Source organism: Ischnura elegans, chromosome 3, assembly GCF_921293095.1.
Source record: "Ischnura elegans chromosome 3, ioIscEleg1.1, whole genome shotgun sequence".
Classification (NCBI taxonomy): Eukaryota; Metazoa; Arthropoda; class Insecta; order Odonata; family Coenagrionidae; genus Ischnura; species Ischnura elegans.
In genome coordinates, this window is record NC_060248.1 from 27,143,536 (window position 1) to 27,170,238 (window position 26,703).

The 26,703-nt window shown below is 38.8% G+C and overlaps 1 protein-coding gene across 3 annotated transcripts in view; it reads left to right on the top strand.

Moving 5' to 3' along the window:
- The window catches only part of LOC124155588 (annulin-like), a 129,043-nt gene that overhangs the window by 56,550 nt on the left and 45,790 nt on the right, over positions 1-26,703 (top strand). The window contains exon 1 of one of the 3 annotated variants that reach the window (XM_046529545.1): positions 3,425-3,777. The exons of the other annotated variants lie outside the window; for them this stretch is intronic. Within the exon in view, the coding sequence (XP_046385501.1) occupies positions 3,630-3,777 (148 nt within the window). The 5' untranslated portion in view covers positions 3,425-3,629. Of the gene's footprint in view, positions 1-3,424; positions 3,778-26,703 lie in introns of those variants that run through there. 3 annotated transcript variants of the gene reach the window in all.

Below are 26,703 nucleotides of genomic sequence, written 5' to 3' on the forward strand. Positions count from 1 at the left end.
GACGCAACGAATCTCCGTAAATGATCGAATTCCACGCAATCGCCCGCGCTCGCCGATTCTCATCTGTTTTACTTCTTCCCTTTCCTTTGATCTTCCCACTCTCACCAACTCGAACACTCGACACGATATGTCCTCGTCGCCTCTCAATCCTCCCCTCTTCGTATTCTTCAATGGGATGATTCTCATTTTTTTTATCACTTCCCCTCCGTTCTACTACCCTCCCCCTTCTCTTTCTCTCCCTCCCTGTCGCACCTTGCTCGTCACCGTGATGCCATTCATACTTCCGGCGGTGTGAGACACGTCCGGCCAAGTCTAAATTTCCTGTCGAAGAAACAAAGAAAAGAATACTAATTTTAAAAAAGTCACTGACCTTGTTTCACAAAAATGCGAACAGGACTTAGAAAATGGCGTGATATATTACCTTTTTTGATTTGGTGATTTGGTATTACTTTTTTGGTTTGATATTTTGTTTAGTTATCTCCTAAGGCCTCAAAAATGTTCTTTTCCACTGTTGTTTAACACACTTTAGTGTTGTGTGTGGGTACCTTGAATTCAATTGGGTTTAAATTCGATAGACGTAACTTCAGAACATGACATTCAATGGATGAGTTGTTTGTTGACGCGATGGAAAACTCACTAAGCATGCTTGTTTAATTCAATAAATGCCTTTTTTAAGGTTTATTATATAAGCCTTTATTAAGGTAACAAACTTTTAGCCAAGTATGTACAAAATTAACTCGGAAAGCATTCCTCAAATCATTATTGCTAAAATTCGGGGCTAAATCGTGCCAACCAGAAAATCGTCTTTGCAATTACCCAATGAGTCAAAGAGATTTCCGATACGATTAGTTTTACAAGGAAAATTAATATAATGAGTTATTAAAACGCTTCTATATCTCTAATCTCTTGTTCTGTTTCCTTTTCAGAGTACTTTCACTGATTGGAAATTGCTCGATGAGATAAATATTATGCTGAGGGCATGGATGTTGTGCGCCAAGGAGGAGTTGAAGACCGTGATTCAGGTATTATCATCCGGCGAATAGGGTTGGGCAAGGAAAAGTTAAGGGCTCCTGGATATGATGTTGGACGTCAGGGCAGACGTTTAACTGGAGAAAGAAGCGCAATCAGGGAATATAGGCCTCAAAATCCTCATTGCTCTACAATCTTGACAATGAATCAAAATCTACGTTCTACAGACTAAACCTACATTCTACTTAGTGAGCCACCTCGTTAGGAGTGTGGTAGGAATGCAGGATATGTTACACCATCCATCTACCTTTGCATTCAACAAATATAATTAAGTTGTCCACAATGGTCTACTATATATCGTAATCATGGTCACCAACGGCATGTAAGTGCATTCCCCTAAAATGCAGGCACGCTATACTAATTCACCAGTTCAATCAGATAGTGAAATATTTATCATTATTATCAGAAAAATGTAGTTGTGGAAGTATACGTAGATTTTGATGGTAGTGGAATTATCTATCACATCCGCAGGCCTTTATGGCATTTTAAGATTCTATTCACTTCAAGGCACGTCCTATACCTTCTCATTCTCTCCAGAATATACATAACCTTACGTCGGTTACCGCCTTCAATAATAGCAAATGTACAAATTACGCAGAAGATTTCTTCGAAAATTTGAGATCTATTATTAAATTTCGGGCGATACATAGTTTTCTACCTCTCTATTCCAAATATATTATTCCATTTCTGTAGTAACGTGCAACAGTTATCCAACCATTGGTTTCTTCCGATTCGTACAACGGAATCGGAATAAAACAACAGACATACTTGTTCTCCAACAGTGGACTCCAAATGCATGCAAATAAAACACTGATAACACAGCATTCGTAGCCTACATGTTTTCATTACACAAACTTAAATAAATGCTATTAATAGATGAATATAAATTAAACATGAGGTTATGTGATGAACTATGTTAACCTTTTTGTAATGCAATTTACGTCATAATTCTCCAATTTATTTGGCAAGTTATCTATGTATCAGTCAATCGGATATGGAATTTTCACCAAATTTATTATACTGAGAACTTTTCACAAGTAATCATTGCGTCCCAGTACTCCTTATAAACGATTCTCAGTAAAAAAAAAGGAAATTTGAGCCAACGTTGAGTATTAATTCCATAAAAAAGTTATACAGACAAGGTATGTTTCTGTTCTGCATATGTTTATAAATGTTCCCGTTAGCTACTTCATCACATATAAATAAGGGCCATGGCCATGACAATGGGAATAATTTGAAATTGAATGGAAATAATTTTCAAAAAATGAGAAAATGCATAAATAGTATCTGTAGGATTATGACTTTATACTTGTTAATATATTTGGCAGTTAATTTAAGTGTGCCAAAATACTGTTCAAAGAATTAAGGTTTTCAGTTTAGCGACGAGGTTTTTTTTGGAAAATATTATGTTAAGTTGGAGAAAGTACCCTCCTGTAATCGAATTAATGCATTGAGACATTCGTAATGTGCTTAATGAACCCTATATTTATTTTTTCTCCACTTTGCCACGTCGAAGTTATGCAAATTTATTTTTTCTACATAAAATGAAATTCAGTTTTACTTCGTGATTGAAATTGATGTGGTTGCTGTACAGATTTTTTTTCCGAACGATACTCGAAAGGTATAAAGACGGCACACTGGCCATTATTTTAATAAGCATGTTTCCCTGAACAGTTTTCTGCGGTGGAAGATGATAGAATTAGCTACTAATGGCATCGGTTAGAAATATAACAGTGTTTTCGTAAATACACAATTAATTACTCTCCATACACCATTAGTTTGTAAGGATACGTGCTTATGCTACTTCTTGTGAGGTATGATAAAGTCTCCCCGATTTTCAACAAAGCCATGAAAATGTTAGTTAGACTTGCAAAAAAAAAAAACAGAAAAAGTGGAGTATTATGTGGTTGTAGCGGTAATGATGCCGGTGTCCCGGTGTCGTTACTATGTTTTCCCTAAATTCGTCTTACAAATATGAATTAATCAATACAATCTCCTCCTAGCACACTATACGCTTTCCCAGGGTCATCTTTCATGATATCAATGAAGAAGACAGAACCGGCTCAATGAGTCACAATCGGACCGATTCTCGGGAAACCGCTCACTCATTAGACTTCCTACGCGCCGCGGAAGTCGCGACGTGCATGCACGCCAACGTTGTTCAGTATTACGAGCGTGCGGTTGGGAGGATTGGAGGGGGTGGGGGCTGAGCATGCTAGTAGCATTGGAGAGTGGAGTGGGAAGGAGAAGAAAGTGATGAGAGAGAAAGGGAAGATGGAGGAGGGGCCAGTAACTTTGATCACACATGCTCGCTGTATGGTGAGTGGGAGACGGTGGCGACTCCTTGCGGTTCGAATCGGAAACTTTCTTGGAGGTCGCGAGGGCAGCGAGCGAGGCCCGAAAGCGCCAGTGCGCTCTGATCCTCCGACAGTGAACGGTCGGTTGCACCGCGAAAAACCCGAAGAAGGGAGACTTGCCGCTTTTAAAAAAGACTCCACCTTTTTGAGTGGCCAACCAAAGTTCCTAGTGCAGACGGAGTGTGCTTCATTCCATAGTAGAATATTTTCTATAAGTTTTTTGTTCGATAACGAGGATCCACGATGGGAAATTGTTGTTCCCGCTTCAGGGCGGTCTTCAAGCCGTCTTCTTCGTCCTCCGGGCCCAGTGGTGGTGACATCCCGGATTCCACGGCCCTCAGCCCCTTGAGGCCTCCGTCATGGAGGAGGAACACGATGCCTAAACCACCAGGTAGGATTGACAACGATAATCGTGTGCAATATGCGGTGCGTCACCATGGAGACCTCACTTGTTTGTTTTATTTGTTTCTTCAACCATTTGGGAATGTTGCAAATATGCGGCAGTCTGAAAAAATCCATTAGGTTTTCTAGTTGTGAGTTACTCCCAAACATTTTCGAGTGAACTTTTCGCATAATTCGGTGCCACACCACATGATATTCACATGGCCATGGAGACCTCAATAGTTCGATTAGTTTGTCGCTTCTCCCATTCCGGCTTGGTTCAATTAGAGGAAAATATGGAAAAATTCTTAGAGTTTTTAATTTAAGAATTACGTCCAAGAGGTTTCGAGTAGAATTTTCGCTAGTGCTATAGAACACCTAAGAATATTCTCAAAATTTTCTACAGTTTGCCGCGTATTATATAGATCGAAGAAAATTTCATCCTACAAAACAACCCACCAGTCAGCGAGTTCAATATTAAGAACGAAACGTTTATTTATTAGGCCGCTCCATGGATTCGGGGCGTGCTCCATGGCTACTGAGTGCTACGTACATTCCAAAAGACGCGCTCAGGAATGTTTACCTTAGCAACCTACGAGATATCTCGACGCGGCATAATTGAATATCTTAATAATCGCATCTTTCTCCGGCTTCTCTTTATCTTTCGTGTCCGAAGAATTAAGTGTTAAAATTAGGGCGAGGAATGGAGTGAGGATGCTGCAATGAGACATCTCGATTGACTTTTATCATGGATTTCAGCAATTTTAGAATGTGCTCAACTTCCACGTTCCTCCCACCTTCAAGTGATTATTTCCGTGGCCCCGGTGGCGAAGTTTGTTTATTTGTGTTAGCATCGGATTCGCACCCTGCAGCCGCCTTCCGGATGAATACCAGACGGTGTCTCGAGGAAGGAGGCTTCTCGCGCGAAGCTGTGCTTTGCCTTCCATCCGCGGGCCGCGTCGCCATTTTTTGTCCAATACCTCCCCCCTCATGTCTCCCGCGCCCGCCCACAACCAGTTTTCCCACTCAATGTTTATGCGTGACTTCTTCTCTGCCCATCTCCTCCCTTCTCCTCACGTTCCTATTTATTTCTCCTCAAATGCTTCTCAGGAGTCACCTTTTTGCCGGTATCTTTCCGTTTTCGATAGCTTTCGATAGTAGGCGATGCAGCCATAGACTGAGCGAACGAGACAACGGGACTCAAGTTGCAGGGTTCATGAGAAGGTCAAGCGGGTGACGATGATCCGCCTTCGCCGTGATGGAATGCACCCGGTTTCAGCGATGCACCTCATGTGAAGCCCTTCGGTGTACTCACTAATATGCTCGTTCGCCATTTTTTTTTCTTTTTTGATTGCGTAATTTTTGTTTTTAGATTCGTCTCCTACTTCACGAAATACCCGAGACGAAAAATAACCAACTTCAACCCGTTTGAATATGAGTTGATGACGTCATGAGGTTATTCCAAGCGAACCGCTGGTTCTCAGTCTATGAGCGTCGCGTGGTTCGTTGTTAGTTAAGGTAATTACACTCTTTTGAACCATTCCTTCTCGCAATGAAAAGGTCTCCCCGAACGAGTAAATTAACCAGATTTCTAATGACATCACCAACTCGTGAAAAGCACTCAGCGACTTTCACGTTTTTTTTTTGTTTTACGAGAGAATAGCTAAATTATATATTTTTTTTCGTTGTAGCTTATATTTTCATTCCAACTATTGACTTCATTCAAGTAATTTCGATTTCGGCTGTTGAGCGAATATGAATTGAGGGAACGAGCTTGGAATACCGTTTATATTTGGTACCACTGTGAACCTGTGTCCTAAAACAGGTATAATGGCTGCCTAGGGGTTTAAACCTCCCTCAGAAATTTTAGCTTGATTTGCCATAGTTTTTTCTCTAAAAACCGTCGAAAACCGTCGCCCCACCTGTGAATGATCCCCAAACCCCATCTCCCAGCGAAAAAAATTCTGGCAAACTCTAATGATAGAGTAGATACCGACATGCAGTTCCTTACATCTTTCGATAAATTATTCTTGTCTCACACTAATATGTAGTGCATTTGTGCCTCATTATTTGTGTCAGAAAGCCGAAACAGCGTCTAATATACCTGTATTTTTGAATAAAAATACCTGAGTCGTTATCAAGGTATGAAACTGGTATGAAAAGTCGTTTTAAGGCTGCGCGTTTCGTCAAAAACTGCTACGGGCGTACAGACAGCGTTACCCAGATGCTAAGCGAATTAGGCTAGGAGCCATTGGAGACTCGGAGGCTGCGCGCTAGGCTTAGATTGCCTAAACAATTGAGAATGGATATCTTTAAGAGCGAAACAGAGAACATAATATATGAGCCACACTATATTTCCAGGTTCGATAGAAGCGATAAATTAAGAGAGATGTTTTGCCGAACGGATAGATACGGGAATTCGTTTTTCCCCCGAACCATAAAGGACTTTAATAAACGCTAGTACCAACCTCGTTAGAGTACTTTTTTTTTTTTAGCTGTAAACGGCTGGTGTCCTAACACCCCCTGCCACACGCCTTTTAGGCGGCTTGCGGGGTACTATATAGATGTAGATGTAGATGAAATAAAATCAACATTCTTACGTTCCGAGGGGGCGTCCACGATGAAACCTCTGTAAATTTTCCATCAGGAGTTATGATTCGTGGACCTCTTCGTTAAATAGTTCACTTAAAATCAGGAAGAACTGACGTCTTACCTGGGATACCGAGTGAGGTGAAGAACGACAATAGACTCCATTATTTTAGCACCACCATGGTAACATTACTTCCCAGTAATTTCAAGAATATATTTTCATTGGATTACATACTAAACGAGTTGACAACCAATTAGCACACAATGGTGGTGTTTAAAACCAACTGCCGTTTCCTCCTTCAATGTGACTAATGCGTCAAAGACCTTGACCGAATATCGAAATTCCAGGCCATTTATTCCGGTTCTTTCATTCCTGAGGTTTGGCTGCAGAAAACGCTAGCTAGCCATAAGAAAAAACTAATATTAATTATTTAATTTATTTGCGCTAAAACCCCTGAAAACAAGGTGCAATGCGTCATTATTAGCCCACACAGTAAAAGCGTATAAGCTACACACAATGTGTGTTCAGTGATGCAGTGGTTGGGCATAAATTGCATATTTCGATTTCTCTTAGCAATCAATCGGTAGCCAATTTCAGCGTAACAAATCAGACAATTGTCAATTTCTTTGCTAACTTGTGATAGCGATCACTATTATAACCGGAATGGCAAATATTAGCTTTTTTATTATTTAGTGACTTTCGCTACTGTATTCGAAATGTCTTTTTAAGGCTGGTTAATATTAGCTGTAGCTATACCGATTCGACGAGAGCAGGGTATGAATCCCCAGATCCGCATTGGACTAGAAACTTTTCCTGAGGTAGCGGCTGTGTCAGAATGCGTCTTTATGTGCGCGCTATTTAGTATTGTTGTTTGACAAATTTCGTAATTTTTTTCACTTTGTTTGAATTGAAGTCGCTTGTTATTTGTAACCGTATAGTCCCACGCCGGCCTCATGTTTCTACCTCCGCATTCGCTTCCTCGGAATGTGGCGCTGTGGTTCAAGGTTTACCGAAGGAACTTAGACTATTTGTTCTCCTCAGGCAAACTCGGTAATAAATAAACAGCAGCTGATCATCGTCTGCATGCGGTGCGGACCTCGTGGAATTTAAATGTCAATGGCTACATCCGGTAGTCAATCCGCTGGAAACTAACCAGTGTGATATATGTAGATGAAAACCACAATTTTTACAACAAATAATTTTTTACGCAATTGCTACATAGTTAATTAGTTCCAATATCAGAAATACCAAATTAAAATTAATTTACAGATGACTGTAGTGGCACCTGGAGTTTTTAAAATATTTAGTCTTAACGTCCAATGAAAAATTTATGAGTTAGTAGAACTGTCGTGAAGACAATGATTTGTACAATTACGAGTTAATGTTGAAGTGACAATTAAGGGTGAAACATAGTGAATTCATAAACTCCTAAACATTAATCACATAATAATAATAAGGTCAATTGTAATTTTCCATGAGATGTTTCGAATGAAATAAACAGTAAGTAATATTAAAAAAAGTAGGCGGACATTAACCCCGCTATTATCTAAATTGGAGGCAGTCTACCGTTTAAGGATTGTATAATTAGGAACCGGATGGTTCGAAACAGTACTAAAAGCCATCGTTCTCTATTACTCATTCTATTCTCATCTTAATAACCATTTATATTTATCCCTTTTATGAGCTCTGTCCTCGCTCTTTTCCACACCGTTTATCCTCCATTAATCCTTCCCTCTGTCCTGATCATTAGCATTCGTTCCCCCAATTGTACAAAGACTATCCACACCCTCTACCACCTCTTCATGCCATTCAAAAAGTATCATACCTTCTCGCTGTTCGTAGACTTCGTTGCCCTTTTCAGCATTTAGTAGTAATAAAAAAAATTGCGCATGGTATTTTAGAGCGGAGGTAATTGCAAAGAAGGTGTGTGTCAGTTGCAAAGTTCAATTTGCAGCGCACACCTTTTTGATGTTCAAGAGCCGACTTAATCCGTAATAAGATACATTTAAAGTAGGTACCAATGATTCAGAATTTTTCTATATTCATACTATTAAGAGATGATGCATTTTTAAGAGTTGAAATATACTTAACATTAGGTTAATAATTTATTAAATATTTTAGTTTATTTAAAAATGTACTTAAATATTTCCTGGCGTTCTCTAAATATTTGTAAGATAGATAATTGCCTTCATTTTCTTCGAACTTTAGATTTCGACGCTCGGTACCCATACGAACGCATTCCGTAAGGAGATGTTTAAAATATGTTCTCAGTACGCGGAGGTGATAAACGTTTTTTTTACTTTAAAAACTACCAGCCATAGAGTTTTTTGCTGGCGTGCTTGTTTGAGTTATACGAGGCGATACTACGTCCATCGTCTAACGTTTACTATGCCGTGCATTCTCGGCATCTGAGATCACCGCTTATTCCCATCCCCGTGAATTGAGTGCACTAAGGCGTTTTGCCACAACAGGCACCGCTATGGCCTGCCGACGGCGTTACTTTACTCTCCCAAACACCGCAGCCACTTTTTCGGAGATGAAATACTGAGATGAAATTACTAGGGCTTGATTTCGACACAAGGTTTCATCGTTCATCTGTCATCACTTCATTATTTCACTGAGGATTATAAAGTAGCGCACTTGACGTGAATCCGAAGTGGCTAGACGGAGTAAATCTTACACACCAAGGAGAAATGAACGCCTGCTCCCATTCTGACGTCACTACATATTCCGGGGTGAAGTGTATACTGCGGAAAAGAAGTTTTACGATTTACGGTTAGCGGTGCTCCGTATATTCAAACATCATTCCTTGTGTTGATGGAATCACCGTCAAAAGGTTGAAAATCCATGGTTCCTTTTTCCATCGAGGATTTTGTGCTTGGAATAAAAGTTATTCACGGACTCTATTAAAATTAGGCTTCAACTCAGTGGTAAATCAAAACCATATTTTATTCGGAAACTAGTGCCACCTAACCATTACTACCCAAAACTACCATCAGTTCCCTCACTCATCACAGTTGTTTTAGGAAACATTGAAATAGTTCTATGCATTCGTTAGTTGCATTTTTTACCTTCAAAAATTTCAAATACGTCACTAATATTTTTTTGTGATTCAAAAGTCACCTGAGGATGTCAATTTTTGTTAAATGCCAAAAACAGATAATGAGTTAAATTTAATGAATTTGTCAAGGGAAAAAAACACATTTAGGAAAGTTTCTCGATAGGCTGAAAATAAAAAAAACAACTTGGACCGAACAATTTGTTAATATTAGAAGGATTTCATCTTGAATTCGTAGCGAAATTTTTTGGTGTTTTGTTTCTCTGTCGAAGCAGCTAAAAAGATTTCAGCACTGCGCGCCAAGGTGTTACGGGTCGTTAGCGCTCGGCCTATCCTCCAATCGTAGTAAGGGGAAGGGAAAAGAGGAGAGGGGAGGTAGTGGAGTGAAAGTTACACAATCTCCCCCTCCCCTCAATCTTCCTCTCCTTCGAGTCATCGAGAAAGTTGCCACTCCGGTCTGGAGGTCGCTAGTGCACTTGGGTGTCCCACTGCCGAGCTGATGGGAGAAATGGTGGCACTTCAGGGGCGGCATTGAGGATTGTTCGATGATTTGATCGAAGTAATTATCAATGTCTCCCATGAGTCCACTAGACTTGGACGAATGTTACTTCTTTCTATCGGTGAATGATTTCGAGGAAGGTTTTCAGTGAACAATGAAACATAATTAAATGAGAAAAAAATTGTATTGCACGAGAGAAAACTTGACTGCAAACATCGATCAACTAAAAGGTCCAAAAATGTTGTGCATGGACAGGTTCATCATGACCTAATTTTCCCTCATCCATATCATCTACGTAATCTTGTTTCAATGGGTAAAAGTTCATGATGAAATAATTGCAACTTGGTACTCTTACGATACGTGTCATGGTAATTTTTCACTCAAATTATCATAAAAAATTCTTTTCTTATTATTCTTGATGGTCTCTTCTCTGATGGAAAAACAATCTGTAATCGAGCTTTTCAAGAATTAATTGCGTGTTTCTTTACGTGACCATGCCATGAGATATCCAGGGATTGGAAGATGAGGAATCATCTTGGCGCTTTACTGTGTAGCCGATAGATAGGGACCAGTTTATGTCGGCTGCTTTGGACTGTTTCGGGGAAATTAGGCGTCTCCAAAGAGGATACGAGAGGGAGAAAAGGAGTAGCCATTGAGATGAGTGGCATTAAACAGTCGTAACACATAATGCGGCGCGCTCGGCATCTCTTAGAAAAATCGTTCTTCCGAGAAATTGGCTCTCGTGAATAGCTGCATTTTCGATTTCGCGGACTAACGAGACGCTATCCAGCCGCCCTTGATTCCAGGATATGGATCAGAGACTGGGGAAATTGATTTTGTTCCAATTTTCCAAAGAATCAATTTACACAGCGAAATGCCAGCAACCGCAAATGTAAATAATACATATTCGGTATGGTTTCGTTGGCTACAATCGTTATTAACTTTGGTATTCAGATGAAAAAACGTTTTCTCGGTTTAAGAGGGATATATTCTTAAAACTGACATCTTAGAAGTGATTATAGATTCTTCGTGATTTTTTTTTAATTTTTGCTTTCCCAATTATAAGTATAGAAAAATCATGGGGTCTCCTAATTTAAAAGTAAAATAACTTAACTCACATTTATCTTGGCCCAATCCTTGAAAATTATCTTCCATCTACGCTTACGGTATATGCACCAGACGCTTCTTTTGACGTGCATCCTAGCTTACGAATGTTCTAAGTCTTCTTGCTTTTCTCAAATACTGTGTTTTGCATGCTAAAAGGCTAAAAATTTCGGTTTTATATGCAATGCCTATCTGAAATAAATCATATCAAAGGTCGAGTTTAATGCCGATGCTATTTCATCAAAATCCTTGAACCAAAAACGTTCCGCAATTTCGCTTTTGCATAGAAAATGATGGCTGGTGACTGCTTGGAGGTTAAATAGTTCACGCTTGATCTATGATATCCGTTGTATTAAAATCATGTGCGTGGGCGTTGTCGTTTAAATGTCATTATGGATTTCCATAAAATCCCACAACCCTAAACCCAAGTCTCTCGTGGCAAAGTATTTGACGCTTATAGCATTCTCTACCGACCAATCCAGGAAATATCTTTGAAACTAGATTTAATATCATTTGGAGAAAGGGTAGCACAGTTTTATGAAAACTGTTACAAAAGGGGGAGTATTGGTAGTATTGAAAGAAAATGAAACAAATTGTTTTAAAATCGTCAAGAAAAAAATCAGAAGTAAAAAAGCGCATAAACGATTAAACTGACACAATTTTCCACGTACATATCTTTTTTACATTTTGTCTTTCAATTACAATTTTAAATGCTGACTCAGTCATCTCAGTGAATTTCTCCACTACGCAAAAATGATATTCATTTCATCAGAACAAATGATTACTGCCAGAAAAGTTAAGTTGAGAAAATTACTTTCCCAATTTAGGACACCATTGGCATAACCGCATAGGAATGAATGAAATCGTGCCGAAAATAATTTGTTACAAAGTTATTATTTAAGTATGAGTAGATAAATCTCAATTTTACAACTGAGAATCAATTTTTTTGCCTAGAATATAAATCTTAAAATATCCAATCACTAACCTTGAGTCTGTTGCCAAAAGACTTTCACTAGTAGCTTTATTAATTTGCGCGATTTTTGAAATGTGAATTCCCAAATTAGTGCCCTGATTGCCAAATATATTAATTAGGTCTAATGATTGGTCTTAATATTATTTAAAATGATAGGTTTCCCTTTAAAAAACATTATTTTAACTACATCAAAATTCCACTATTTTGTTGCGCACGTCATTTTTTTATTCAATAGACCAAGATTTAAAAAAAAAATATTTTTTATGTTCTATAATGTGGACCTTAGATGGAATTATCACTATCAAGATATCAAAAATGTATAAGCGACCTTTTTGCTCCCAAGGACCTTTGTCCGAGCGGGGTAATTTTGACTTGTGTGTAACATGTACTAAATATGTACACAAGATAGGTTTTAATTTGATGATTATTTAGAAAGTAAAAAATATGTTCCCATACATCCACTAAAAGTATTCTGCATTTTTTTATAAAACTCCACATTCAATGTTTAATTTGGCTATACATAAGTTCTTTTATTCACGCGATGTATTAATCAACTACACCCGGTTTATAAAAAGACCGTATGAATCGTTCAATGGATTCAATTATGTTAGTTATATTTTTTTAAATCTGATGCATGAAATTTTGATAAGTTTCAAGAGCATTATAAATTCGGAAACTCTCTAGCACTACCCCGTTTGTCCGTACCTAACCGCGCCCCTGATTTTCGTTCATCGTGTCCCAGCAGCAGTGCAAAATACAGGTGGGCATGCGTAGATAAGCGGCAAAGGATCGCATCTGGTGTTAAGGGCTCCGGGTCGTCTTTAAAAATAGTCCTTTGGCGTATTAAGAGGGGCACGTCGTCTTCGCAAGCTGGTTTCTGTTCTCTATCGCCGCTGTCTAAATAATTCGGGGATGCGTGGATATCCCTTTCCCAAATTAAAAAAAAAAATATAGCCCACGTCCGCATTCTTCCCTCTGGCAGCTCTTCTATTTAGCAACAGTTTCCTGCCTCGAGTTCGGAAAGGCACCCTTTTAAAACACGCCCGGCCATCTCCACCACTCGATGCAGTCGAAACCTCACGTAGGCCGTTCCGGTTCGCTTCCCGTCGGGAATAGAGCGAACAGAAGAGAATCGACTTCCGCACGCACGCGCCTTTTCGTTCGGTTTTGTTTATAGCCTACCGCAATCTTTCTCGCGCTCTTGCCGTGCCTTTGGAGTACACAGATCCGAGCAGACACAATTCCTTCGATCGGAAAAGCACGTAAATCTTCGTGAGAGTGCGTTGAAATGTCCAGAGGGAGAGCTCAAAAATGCTTGAGGCGCTGTCAGTCAGATAGAGGGGAGAAGTGGTATGCAGAGCACATAGAGAAAACAGGATCACTGCAGTGGGCTCATTTTCACGCACAATAGTTTGGAGAAAATATAAATTGAGGTCCATACTTCTTCGGGACTTGAGAGAAATGCGGAAATGAGGTATTAAAGTAGCATTGGACTAACACCGTAAGTAACAGTTTTATCGAAATCATATCCATTGACTATTTCGAATAGTTGATTAAACCTTTTATTCACGTCATGAGATATCATATTTTTTTAATTTTGATGATTACGTTTTTTCCAATGCATTACCATTTGAAATTTAATAAGTTACTTGGCTTGGGCTTAAGGAAATGAAGACGGTAAAAACATTTTTAAAGTCAAATAATCAGCTCATATTATCAAAATTAAACAAAAAATGAACCCTTGAAGTCTAAAATTTCGATCAATATTTGTATGAGGAAGAATACTCACCATAAAAACACTCCAAGTACATAATAATCTAAAACTATAAATTGGCGGCTGGTGTCCCAACCCCCCTGCCACACGACATTATTGGCGGCTTGCGGGGAAATATGTAGGTGTAGGCCAGTAAATAAATGTTTCAGACACATACCTCTAAGCAATTTAAAAGTTCTTTAAATACTTTATTTCAATAAGAAAACTTAAGCAAGAAAAATCCCCTCAATTATCTGAGGAAATCATGTCACGAAAAAATGCACATTATTAATAACTTTGTTTCAGGGAGTTCATTGGCGGGTTACAGCTTTTTTTAGTGAGATCGGAATGTTTTCTATTATTTTATTTCGGGAGGCGGGGATTTGGTGAGATCAATCGTAGTGGGCTGGTATAGTTAGAGCGGTAGTTACATCACATGAGTGGCATTATGACCGCGGTGGCGGCTCTCCCTAATCCGGTTCCCTGTGACCGCGAGGCGAGGTTGGCGAATTGCGTGCGATAATTAACGATGACCCACTAAAGCGAGGAATTTCCCTTTCGCGACGACCTACCCGTCGGCGACCGTATCGGTCCATGTTTGGTACCGACGCATAATAATCCGGAGGTCTTTTTTTTGCTCGTCTCATTCTTTTTTTCCATTACAACGATCGCTTCATTATCATGACGTGTTCTCGAGCAATTTCCCCAGTCTGAGGCGTATGATGTACGTACGTTCAGTAATAAGGAGGTGTTGGTTATGAGCGTGAGACGGTTTTGGCATATTTTTCGGCCCCCTTTTGGTGATATATCGTGAGGTTTCAAAATGCGCATTTAAAAATAAATATGAGCTTGATTTCGTTGGATTTTATTAAAAAAACATAATTTGCTTCAGGAAACTTAATTAGCTTTCCTTTATAATAAAAGTTCAATCACTTTGTACGTCAAATCGTTCGGTTAATGTTGGATTTAAATTTAAATAAATATTATTCATTATTATTAGACGGGGGCGCAATGCAGTCTAAGGCCATGAAGAAACAATCCATTATAACTTATTAACGGCGTATCCAAGTCTAAAAAGTCGTTAGTTTTTAAATATTGTATGAGATAGCCTTTAAAATGAAAGTATAGTCGTCTCTCTCCGACAAACCGTTCGGAAAATATTCGATATTAGAGTTTCCGTAAAAGTAGTATCTTTGGATCACGGAGGAGGCACCATGCGGGTTGAGACTATGAGGAAAGAATCACTGATAATTAACTAACGGTGGATTGAATTCTGAAAAAATTGCACACTATTAAATATGTATTGCATTAAATAGTCTTTAACGTATACCTACATTGAATCACCTCTGTCTGACCGGAAAATATTCGATTGCAACGTGGACTAAAACTACAGCGAGAAAATCGTGGAATAAAATGCTTAAACTCTTCTTCCAAATTTTTCGCTGTTTCTTATAGGAAAAAATTTACGCGATATTTGCCGAGACTTGAGATTGGGTGAGATGCGACTCCACCCCCTTTCAATCTCCCCTAAACGCCTCACGTAATTACTGTAGGCCCCATTACTGCTTGATCGCTCATTTAATACTTGTTGATTGCTGGAGCTGTCAATATAACGTCTTTTAATCGTCACCATTTATTCCTCTCGCCTTATGGTGTGTACACTTCCCATTAATCCACTTTTAAAAGTTATTCGTTAAACGATAAAGATTCGTTAAAGACTCTTCACTCTCTTTTCTCCACATATACTTTTGGTATGGATGCTAAGAGAAAAATGTCTCTACCGTCACCACGTCGAGCTGATAATGAGAAGCAAATTGACCATATATCTGCCCGCTTCATTCCTGAAAAGTAATTTGAACGCCGCGTATACAACCTATGGGATAAATTATTATAATAGCGATGATTATTGCTAGTATCACAATTTATTCTGGAGTAATATTGAGTTAAATTTCGCATGCAGCCGCACACAGCATAGTAAATCATGCATTTTTTAATCCCCATTCCTCTTGAAACATTGTTTCATACCATAGAAAAAACTTTAGGTCATCCAAGTTTTGTTGCAATTTTTGGTGTTATTTGTAATTTTCACCTCAAGCAGTAAAAGTAGAGGTATGGTAATATATAAATACAATAATTTTCAACCAGCAATCTTCTCTAATTACAAGGGGCTCTTTTTTAGCTCACATTCTTAAGTGAAGGAATGTAAATAAATATGACAGTTTAGTTGAAAAGAAGAATAGTGTTGGGGAGGAAGGTGAGTGACCTTAAAAGGGAACGATTTCACAGAGGGCGATGGAAGATTTTCGTTTTCTCCAAATTTCAGGGTTCCCCGAGTTCAAAGGAAACCCCAACTTCCGGTCGGGATGCGATGTGTCACGATATGAAAGGGGGAAAGCTCAAAGGAGAGCTCGTTCGAAGCAGATTATCTCCCTCATCACGAATATAATTTGACACATAATATCAAAAGAACCTGTCGCTAAACACTGTCGCTAACGAATTTCGATCGGGGCGTGGAGAATGATATTTTTAATTATTTATGTGTTACTTTTCAATTTACCAACCTCACCAATGTTCCTGACCGATGTCACGCTGAAATTTCAGGCATGAAAATAAAAATGGTCATGGAATATCTCTTTATGTAAAGGGAGATATCTTGACTGAATTGTTCACTCTCTCATCAACGGCAATAGAATTTTCAAGATATATTCCATATGTCAGGCATCTTAAGTATATAACTCTGTGAAGACAGTTTTTCTTTTTCATATAACTTATGCATGATTTCTTGGTTGATAACTTGAACCATTTTTCGGAAAAAATAATGATAGCATTTAATTTTTCTTACAAATTTTCAATACGCTTCGTTTTCTTCCGATTATTTATATATTAACCTATTTTTATCCACTTTTTTCCATTCAAACAATTAACTTAGCGGCCAGAGGTGGATATAATTATTAGCATATAGAAAAATCAAACTTCTTTTTCTTAAACCTACTGTAAACATTTCAATGCTTCAATAATTTTAAATCTATATTTCAGTTCACCTATTGAACTCTGAAGGGTGCCTTTGGCTATTATTTCCTCGTGATTCTTACCCGCACTCAATGCAGATGGTATATACTTTTCGAAACCTTTGTGTAGGAATTTATCACCAACCATCTGAAAGTCTGTTGGTGTATTGGTGTGAATATTTTTGGTGGCGTAGATTCGTTAGAGGTGGTGCGATCCCTGCTTTAAAACTGCGAGGAGAGTACTTAAATCTCAGCGCTCCCTCCGCTGGGATGGTTGTTAAGCCGTGGTCCCATTGGCGCCTTTCGTTAAGAGATGGCTAATTCCGACGCCGGGTTTCTTCTTACCCTTCCATCTCTACCTTTTCTTAAGCGACTAAACTATTTGCGCTTTCGGCCATCCCCTTCAAATATGTTTTCTGCAGGATGTGAATAAATTATATCGATTCAGGGGAGTATTTGTGAAAATGTTACGTAGTAAAATAAAACTTAAACGAGGTTTCTTTCACACATTTGAATGCCAATATAATTTTTGGTTTTTTTCCCGGCGAACAATTGCAGTGAAGTTTTCTCGGGTTCGCACCGGGTCAGGTCCTGACCCGAGAAAACTTCACTGCATTTGAATGCCAAGCCTTACCTGATCCGACACTCCTTAATTACCTTAGAAAGTGCTCCCAGAGTGTTTAATTCGGTATTCCAAATAATGTGACAAAAATACACCATTTTGTTTTATTTTTCTATGGGAATTGGATAATATAACCATTCACAAAGAAGCAACAAACGCGATAAAAATGTTACAACTCCTTTCACTCTGCCATTCTCTCAGTTTAATATGATCCTTCTTTCTGCGTACTCAAGCTCTTGAAACCCCAACCATGACGTAGTTTTTTTGGTGAGTAACTCCGTCGCCAACCGCCCAGATTCGAATCGGAGGCTGCGGAGACATTTCGTTTTCATTCGCGACGGACCGGTTTCTCGCGTCACACCCCTTCCTCCGGAAGAGGGAGGCCAACACCACCCACTCGGTTACTCCTCACTCACTGTTACGAAGGATCCTCGTAGGGAGTCCGAATGGTGAACGAGTCACTCATTGAGGGATCGAATCATTTGCCGTTCGACTCTTCGGATTCGCCCGCGTTTCTTTGGCTCAGGAAAATGAACGCGCGGCCGTGACACATGCAAGACTTGCCACTGATTTCTCACTTCCAATAGTCTGAATAATCCAATTGCTCCTTGCATTAACGTTTAAGGGAACAATGGATCTTCGTTACCTTTCTCTCAAATTTAAAGTTTTAAAATTTTTTTCGCCAGTAGATACTCAATATGTTTTATTCGCTGTACTTGTAATATTGCAAATTTGTCGCGGGCAATGTTATGAAATTGAAAATGGCAGTTAAAATGTTTTACTTTTTACCAAGAATTTCAGGCAGTAAAAACATTACCTCAGAAAAAAATATACATAAAAACTATTTTCCTCTCAAATGGTAGGAAATTAAATTACCTGTAAATTTTATATGCAGTGGCGCCGACTCCATGGGGCCTGAGGGGGCTCGAGCCCCCTCAAAAATTTGTTATGGGCGTGAGGAAAAAATGTGCCAGGCTTGTCGATTTTCCCCGGAGTGTCCAGATATCGATATTCGAGTTATCAGGATTCTAATGTTGATCATATGACTCTTATAAAATGCTTAAAAAACTTCAAACTCAATACTTATAAAATTTCCAGGGGCAAGATCCCCAGTTTGGCTCCCCCCCCAATATTTTTTGTAAGTCGGCATCCCTGTTTATATCTAACATAAGATGCATCACCCAAAACGCATGGAGTGAAAGATTTTGACAAACGTATAGGGATTGCGTGAAAGGTTCGCTTTTTATGATCCCTCTTTGAAGTAGGGCTGTAAAATCCTATCAACTTTGCAATTCTAAATTTTTATTTCTGACTACTATTTTACTATCTGACTGGCACTAGTCCTAAAAATGTACGAAAAATCAAAAATATAGAAATTGATGCGTACAACCTTTTTACTAGGCTGGACAGGCCTATGACGTTCACATCGCAATACAGATATTTTACGGATATTTCACTCAGTGTGAGTGTGAGGATGCTGCTACCCTAAAGGACGTTGCATACGATGTGAGGCGTTATCTTCCGCTCTAACGCGCTCTTTTGTTCCCTCGTAATTGCCCTCTCGCCAATGACATTCGACCTTGAGTACGCTTAGATCTGTGATTATGATTTGCAACAGTGGAGGTGCAACCAGAATCGCAATGAAAACCCGAAGGTCATATCTAGCGTGAAGGGCGTCAGATGACTCTTTTTGAATAATTTTATTCGATAATCATTCAAAAAGAGTCATCTTTTATCAGGCTAAAATCATTACATCTATTGTTATTTCATGCCTGAAAGTCACCATGGATATAGAAATCAAAGTAGTGTTTATTAGGGAATTCGAATTTACATGTGATAAGGGTGCGATTTTTTAGCTTGCGGGAAGAATATTTATATCAAGAAGTCAGAATTTTACATCAGATAACGTGATAATGAAATAGTTTTTTAGAAAACTATTTATTAATGCTATTCCAAGTATAAAACTAAATTTCGTGACATTATTGGATGCAGGGAGGAAGTCTCGATAAGATGGAGTTAAATGAGTTACGTTTTTAAATAAAATAAAATTATTTTATGGTAACAAAGGTTTTTATAGGGTTATGAATAACCTTTTCCCTTGATTAAAACTATTTAAAAAAAACTTCTTGTTGATGGAGTTAGTCCGTCAATACGGTGTGTGGTAGGATAAAAAAATTCCAAGATAGGGGAATGAGAGAATATTCCCTCTATGATACCGACAGATCAGAGTCCCAATGTAAAAGTATTGCAATAAGACTCCATGCTTGACAACTCCACTCCGAGTTTAGAATTTTAAAGAGATTCCTCAATATTTAATAAAAGGTATTTATCAAAAGGTAAATAAATCATTTTTACATGCACCTCTCTCTTAAGCATTGATCGCACAAACAATCACGGCACACATTTTGCGTCCGTTATGAAGCTGAGGCCTACAAAGATAACGGCAAATCTCGGCAGCCTTGGAAGAATGAGGGACTTATACACAAGTCAGGTGAAACAGGATGTGAAAAAATAAATTGAAGGAATTGGCGAGATAGAAGCTGGAATGGAAGAGTCATTAAGTCGCCGGTTTTCGGATTCCACGGGATGAATCATGGCATCAAACAATAACGGGCAATCCCTACCCTAGGTGTTGTCTAGTGAGTGCTTTCTACAATGTTGTCATCATTATTATATACTTATGTCGTTTTTATATATTTTTCGTAATAGAATTTCTTTATTTGCGCGAAAAAGTTGCCAAAGTCTTCAGAAAAATAATATAAACAGCATAATAACCAGCAATAAAATATATTCAAATAATTAATTATTACATCGAAAGGTTCAACATCAACAAGACCCCCTTAATGTGGCCTTAGCTCTGCAATTCTCTATAAAAAAAAGCTTTTGTAACAGAAAACAAATTATTAATGACCTAAGGTCCTCCGACTTTGGTCATTTTCAGTTTATTTTTTAAAATCTGGCTCGTGATTAGAAAGTTTACGAGGGCATCAGCATTATTTGTCTCTTTCAGTGAAGAAAATATTTGCAATATTAATCCTGAACCTAAACGGTGTGTTCACCTTTTAAAACTTGGAAATTAGAGCCAGTCATTAATTAGAACCAACCCTTATTGCGTTGCGGAAGTTAGTTGCGGAAGACTTCGCTTCCGCAACACGAAGGGGTAGGTTCGGGAGGCTTCGTGTTGGGGTGGAGACAACCGGAAGGGTACACCAGTCAATATTGTTAGGGTAGAAACATTGATAGTGATATCTTTAAGGATTTGAGGGAAAAAGGAGAACTAGAAGATGGAGGTGGACCGTATGATGTTACACATAATTTTGTTTATGATAGAAGGCACCACCCTCGCTCGAACGGTCTTTTTTCGTGTCGCATACTCGTTTATCGTTACTGCATGAAAAGGAAACCTTTGGCAAGTTTGTCTCTATGTCAATTTTGAAAATAGTACCTCACTTATTTGTCAGGGGAAAAATAAAATTTGCAGTTTTGAGTTACAAGCAAATGCTGATGTGGCTCTACCCTGTAAGCCTTGAAAACTTCCGTATAATAAGGTTAGTTGTGACTTAGTTGCGACCATTGCGGAAAAAGACATGAAAAATAATCATATAATTTACGACCGGTCCAGAGGGAGTTATGCGCGCTGTTAAGAGCTCCAATTATGGCAGAATTAGCTGCTCCTGTTCGGCACTGTAATTATCGCCATTGTTGCCGCATCTCCTTTTTGTCTCCCTTCGGAGAGTCCGCCATAAGTTCAAGTGAACCGAATGGCATCTCGGTCTCTTTTTAACGGGAAGGAGTGAGTTTGCACGCTCATTACGAAGAAAAAGGAATGAACGATAGGATGATGGTATAAGAGGTCAGGCGGAGTTGTCCTCTTCTCCCCAGTCACTTCTACTTGTCGTGAGTCGCCTCCTATTCAGAGAATCACTCAAGGTTATCTCAACCGCCTCCACTTCGCAGTCAGCGAGGAAAAGTTTTCGTGGGCGAGTGGGCAGCATGTGAACGAGGACGGTGGGAGATATCTCGGGCCTTCGGAGGTTTATGGACCATAGGAAGTGGATGGCAAGCAGAAAGAAGCCAAGTCGACCACGTCATCTATATTTAAAATTATTCATCAGCAAAATCCCCCGCTATCACGATAGGGAACATGCAAGTTGCATCGTTTTAATGGAATGGCAGGAGTAGGCACATTGTGTGGATGGATTCTTGCTGACAGGAATAATGACCTCGGTCAATGGGGCGGTTCATTTTTCGACAGGAAGTATATTTACGGAGATTATTAAATACACTTGGCTCTCATAGATATTCGAATATGATAAGCCATGTATGTTTTAATATAAGTTTCATTAATCATTAATGAAACGTCCCATAAAATCAAGTAAAAATTTTCTTGGCTTACAGGCCTGAATTTATGAGTTTCTAGGTCACCATTCTGGTATAATATACGCTGAATGCCTAGTCTTCACTCCTCACGTACGGATGCAGCAGCGGGGGAGTGGGATCAAGAGGTTCAAACCCCCCCAAAATGTTTGGGACAGTGGCATGTATAGATCGATGCAAGGTTAGGTTAAGTAATATTAAATAAGTGCACTCCATGATATTTTATACGTGCAATAAGCGTGAAATTAGTCTAATACGATATAATTATTGTATTACGATAGTTCTAAGCGTCGCATATGGTTATAAACTGCTTGAACGATAAAAATTCTCTCATTTCGGGTGGGACCCGGACCCCCTGTTGCATCTTTCCTTGAGTTTAACATTCCATGATAAATGTTTATTGCTACGGCCTTGTCCCGGGGTACGTTTCCTTCAGTTTTGAACGCACTCATAGCTACAATAAATCGGAGTAGCAACCTGGAATTTATTAACTGAAGAGTGCACGATACTAATCACCCCACAGAATAAGCATAGGAGGCTGGATGCATGATAATAATTGTAAATCTCTACCGCAGTTCGAAGGGCCAACACGTTTCTTCCGTTCACCGCAAAACGTGGTGTGTTCCTTGCCATTTCCCATCTTGCTCTATTGGAAGTTCTCTCCGAGGAAGGAGAAACATTGTGATGCCTTCTCTTTTTATGTACCAAGAACTTTTGCTCAATTTCGTGAAGCAAATGCAAAGGATACCTTACTGTATCTGGGTAAATACCAAACTGAAAGAGTTATAAGTAACGTTGCATGTTGAAAATCAACTTAGGGTCACAAATGCTATCCATTACTTGATGAATATCTATTTCTTTTTAAATTTCAAAGTAGAAAGAGTACATCTCATGCAAATACTACTGGATATTTTATTCCGTCTTTTTATAACCTGGCAAAAAATGCGCCCTTCATGTTATAAAAAGTTAGTGCTTGATACCCTTTCTAGGGAGAGAATGACAGAATGACTAATTCTACCCAGATTTTACAAATTTTATCATAATTAAAAATTATTCAGTCCTTATTCTTACCTTAAAGCGAGTATTTATATTCAAACTAACCCAATTTTTACCGATTAAAAAATCAGGAAGTGAATGAGAATATTATTTGTGTGAAATTCATCAATATTTCTCGCTAATGATTAATATGGGCCTCTAGTAATTAAGAAATCTCGAAAGGGATAACCATGGGGAAATTTTACTATTAACTGGTAGTCTGATATATTCGAAAGATATGTCGCAATTAAATATGGTAGAGTGAAATGTAATCGCAATCCTACTTGTACGTTCCGGGTTCCAAATATTACATTTTCTGATGTTGAACATAAATAGCCAACCATACGCAATGCAATAATTTTATTTTCCACAGTGAAAAGTTTTCGCGTAAAATATGTAGTTGTCAGTAACAAACTCTTTTGTCATTACATTCCAATAATTTGTTTGGAAATATTTGCATCACTTATGAGCATGTAATTAGCCTGAAATTATATTCAAATTCCTTTTCTTACTCCTTAAATGAAATTTACCGAAGTTTATTTTAAAATTCGATGATGTAATGAATGATTTCATTAAAAGATTCCCGCTAGTCGCTGGTGTTTTAACCCTTAGTGTGCCGGGGAGCGCCATCGCCCTCCTCCTATCTCTCGCTAAAATTGCCATGAGCGCGATGGCGCTCCTCCTGCAATTATTTTTTTAATTATAAAAATTAACTCATATTACCAAAAATTCGTCAAATACCACATTAAAAAGGTGAAACCACATATAATAAATATTTCCTAGAGTTTTTGAATATGTTCCTTTAGTTGTTTTTGAGACCTCATTTTTCCCTAACCTACTGCAAAATCAGCAACAATGCCTCGGCACTTTTAGCGCAGTACTTAGGAAATAGGTTCGCACTCAAAGAGTTTAATCAAAGCGCATAAGAGGCTAGGACAGGACTGGGAAGACGGAATGGCGGACGGTGGGCTGGCATTAGTGACCACATTGAAACAGACAGCGTGGCGTAGAGAGATTGATTTCACTCCCCTGCAGTGGAAGAAAAACGAATTGAATTAATGCACCCATGAGCATCGAATGCGATAATAATCGTAAAAGGAGCTGTCTGGAAGGCGATGAATAGAAGAGTGAAAGGGGGTTACTGATTTCTCAAAAACTATTCTTAACTTCTCCCCGTATTTATATCGGGAATAAAACAAAAGAAACACAGGTATCGTGATGCAGCAGTAAAAGAAATAGCAGATCTTTCGTATCCTTGAAAGTTAGATCTTAAGCAATAAAAACCCTTTAGGATCTTCATTTTCCAGTAGTTAATAATAGATGTAAAGGAATTAAGGAATAAAATATACTGTAGTATTTAACATCATCAGAACCACAAGTGGCTATTCGATTAATTAAAAATAACTTCTTTTACAAAAATGCGTCATTCACGAAACGTACCGACAGTAATATTAAAAAATCTAGTGGAATCAGGTCATGTCGGTAAATTAAGAAAACAAACCTCGGATTGAATCATTGCGTGTGTTATCAACAATAGTTTGAGCAGTACGCTGATGAATCAAAGGTGTAGACTCGAGGCGTTCCAGTTTTTCTGCGTATCTTGAACTCGCTCTTTTTATCTCATCGCAAGAGTTCCCGGTGCACCATGCGTATTTGCTGATGCTCACAAAAAAGGAACTTTAAAGATGATTAAATATAAGTATTCCAACAATGTGAAAAGGCATAAAAATATATCTGAATACATTAACTTAACTGCCTTTATTGGAGACAGTTAACTTCATTTTAAACCAATAAAAAATTATTTATTTTCCGCTTGAAATGGAAGTGATACAGGAATATAATTATTAAAATATTTGGGTAAAAGAAAAGCTAATAAATCCATAAAGTTTTCTCCCGTATAATTTTAGAACTTTCATTTTAGATTAAGCGAAATATAATAGATAAAACATTCTCCTTAGATGTCAATTCTTATCTATTGAAGGTAATACGTAGCATCAATGGGGTTGAAAGAAACTTAAAAATTTTCAATTACAAAAATCCTTTACACAAGCGCATTTACTATTCGGTACGAATATTCTCGCATGGTTCTATCAGCAATAAGGGGGAGCATGATAGCCGTAATGGGTGGAGCGCTTGAACTTTCATCGAAGGCTTTCCGATTCAAATCCTGGTTGAAGCCTTATTACACCCCAAAAATAATCCTCAGAGTATACGGTGGATGTGAGTAATCAGCAGTAGTTTGGGATGTAGGGCGATTAATAAAAGGTGCAAACTTTTCCTGAATACGCCCAAACTCGCTTTTTTATCCCATAGATAAGATCTCGGTTTGTCAAAACGAATTATCGCTTCGGAGACGGAGGAGTTCCTGCTGACTGGAGGAAATTTTGATAAGAAACCCTTTTTTTACGATTTCAACTTTACTTCGTGGCATAAAAAATAAAAGTTCGCTGAGTACTTCCTCACTGACAAGCATATGATTTTCTTGGAGCCATGTTAGAAAATGAAGTATGAGTGTGGAACGCACGAAGTTAATTTTAATTTCCGGTCGGAGAGGAGGAGGAACGACGAAGTGCTGTACATGGTGGGTGAGGAGAGGCAGATTTTAGATGAGATACGTAGAAGACAGAAAGGATGGATGGAGCGAGTTTTGAATGGGGAGAGAATGTTGAAAACACTGTTAAAGGGTAGAATTTTGGATAAACGAGGGAGAGGAAGGAAGAGAATTGTATTTTGAGATAGAATAAAAGGAAGTAAGTCTTATTAAAGGAAGTAATTGACAAGGGAAGTCCATAAAGGAAGGGGATAAAGCCACAATATTTCTCCAGTACTCCATAGAAACCTACCCTAATCGGTAGAATACTTTAATAATAATGGACTAAAATTATCATTACTTTATGAATAGACTCAAGCTTAGGGTATTAAGTGATCGGTAAAATGCTCAAAATGACAGTTAGCATGCATAATGATTATTCGAAAAGAAGTCGGAGGGATGGGGAGTAGTATAGGGCGGAACAGTAAGGGAAGAGATTCAAAAAGAGAAACAGAGAGTGATGGGGACGGTCCATTTCCGAGAGTAGGGCGTCGATATAATGCACGGTGGTGTCTGCGTGTGTTCCAGTTTGTCTGCTTCGGCGGATCCGCCGTGCGGTTGTAAGGCAAAGCGGGCGATGATCTCATCTCGAACGAGAGAGCTGCCCTCCCCTCCCCTGCATCCCCCCCCCCACTCCCTCTCTCTCTATCGGCCACCTAAACTAATCCTCCCGTCACCCACTTGCTCCCTTTGAGGAGAGGACGGGGTCCCGTGTGGGGTGAGGAGATTCGATAGGGGGGCGCCCGTACAACCGCCCCACTCTGGACCATGCATTTGTACAAGGGGCTCTTTCGGCTTTTTCTATTATTGTTGACTATGGAAGAATTTGAAAAATAAAGATACCCGAGAATCTTCCTTGTTTCGATCCTTGTATCCTACTTCTTGAGGAATTTGTGGCGAAAAATTGATAGAATTGACTGTATCGCTGATAATTTGAAGTCCTGCCGAGCTATTTTCTGTTTCTTCAGCTGCTCTAGGAGTAGCTTAAGATTACATGATTCCTATAAATGGTAAAACTATACCCGTAGCAATGAGGTAAATATAATCGGATATTCACCCTAAGAATTCGAAGATCAAAGGAAAAAGATGTTGGCACTAATCAAAAATAAATGACATGACAGATGATGAAAGGTGAGGGAGGATAAGTGACCCTTCCTAGGCCGGATTTTCGGCATATGCCATCTTTTCTTGTACCCTTTTTCAGGTTGAATAGTTGTTAGATATGGAGAGTACGTCTTACAATGAGTTGAAGAAGGAAGTACATGAAGGAAGGGGATGCTGACAGAATGCTTCCTAAGTACTCCTTGGTAACCTACCATAATCGGAT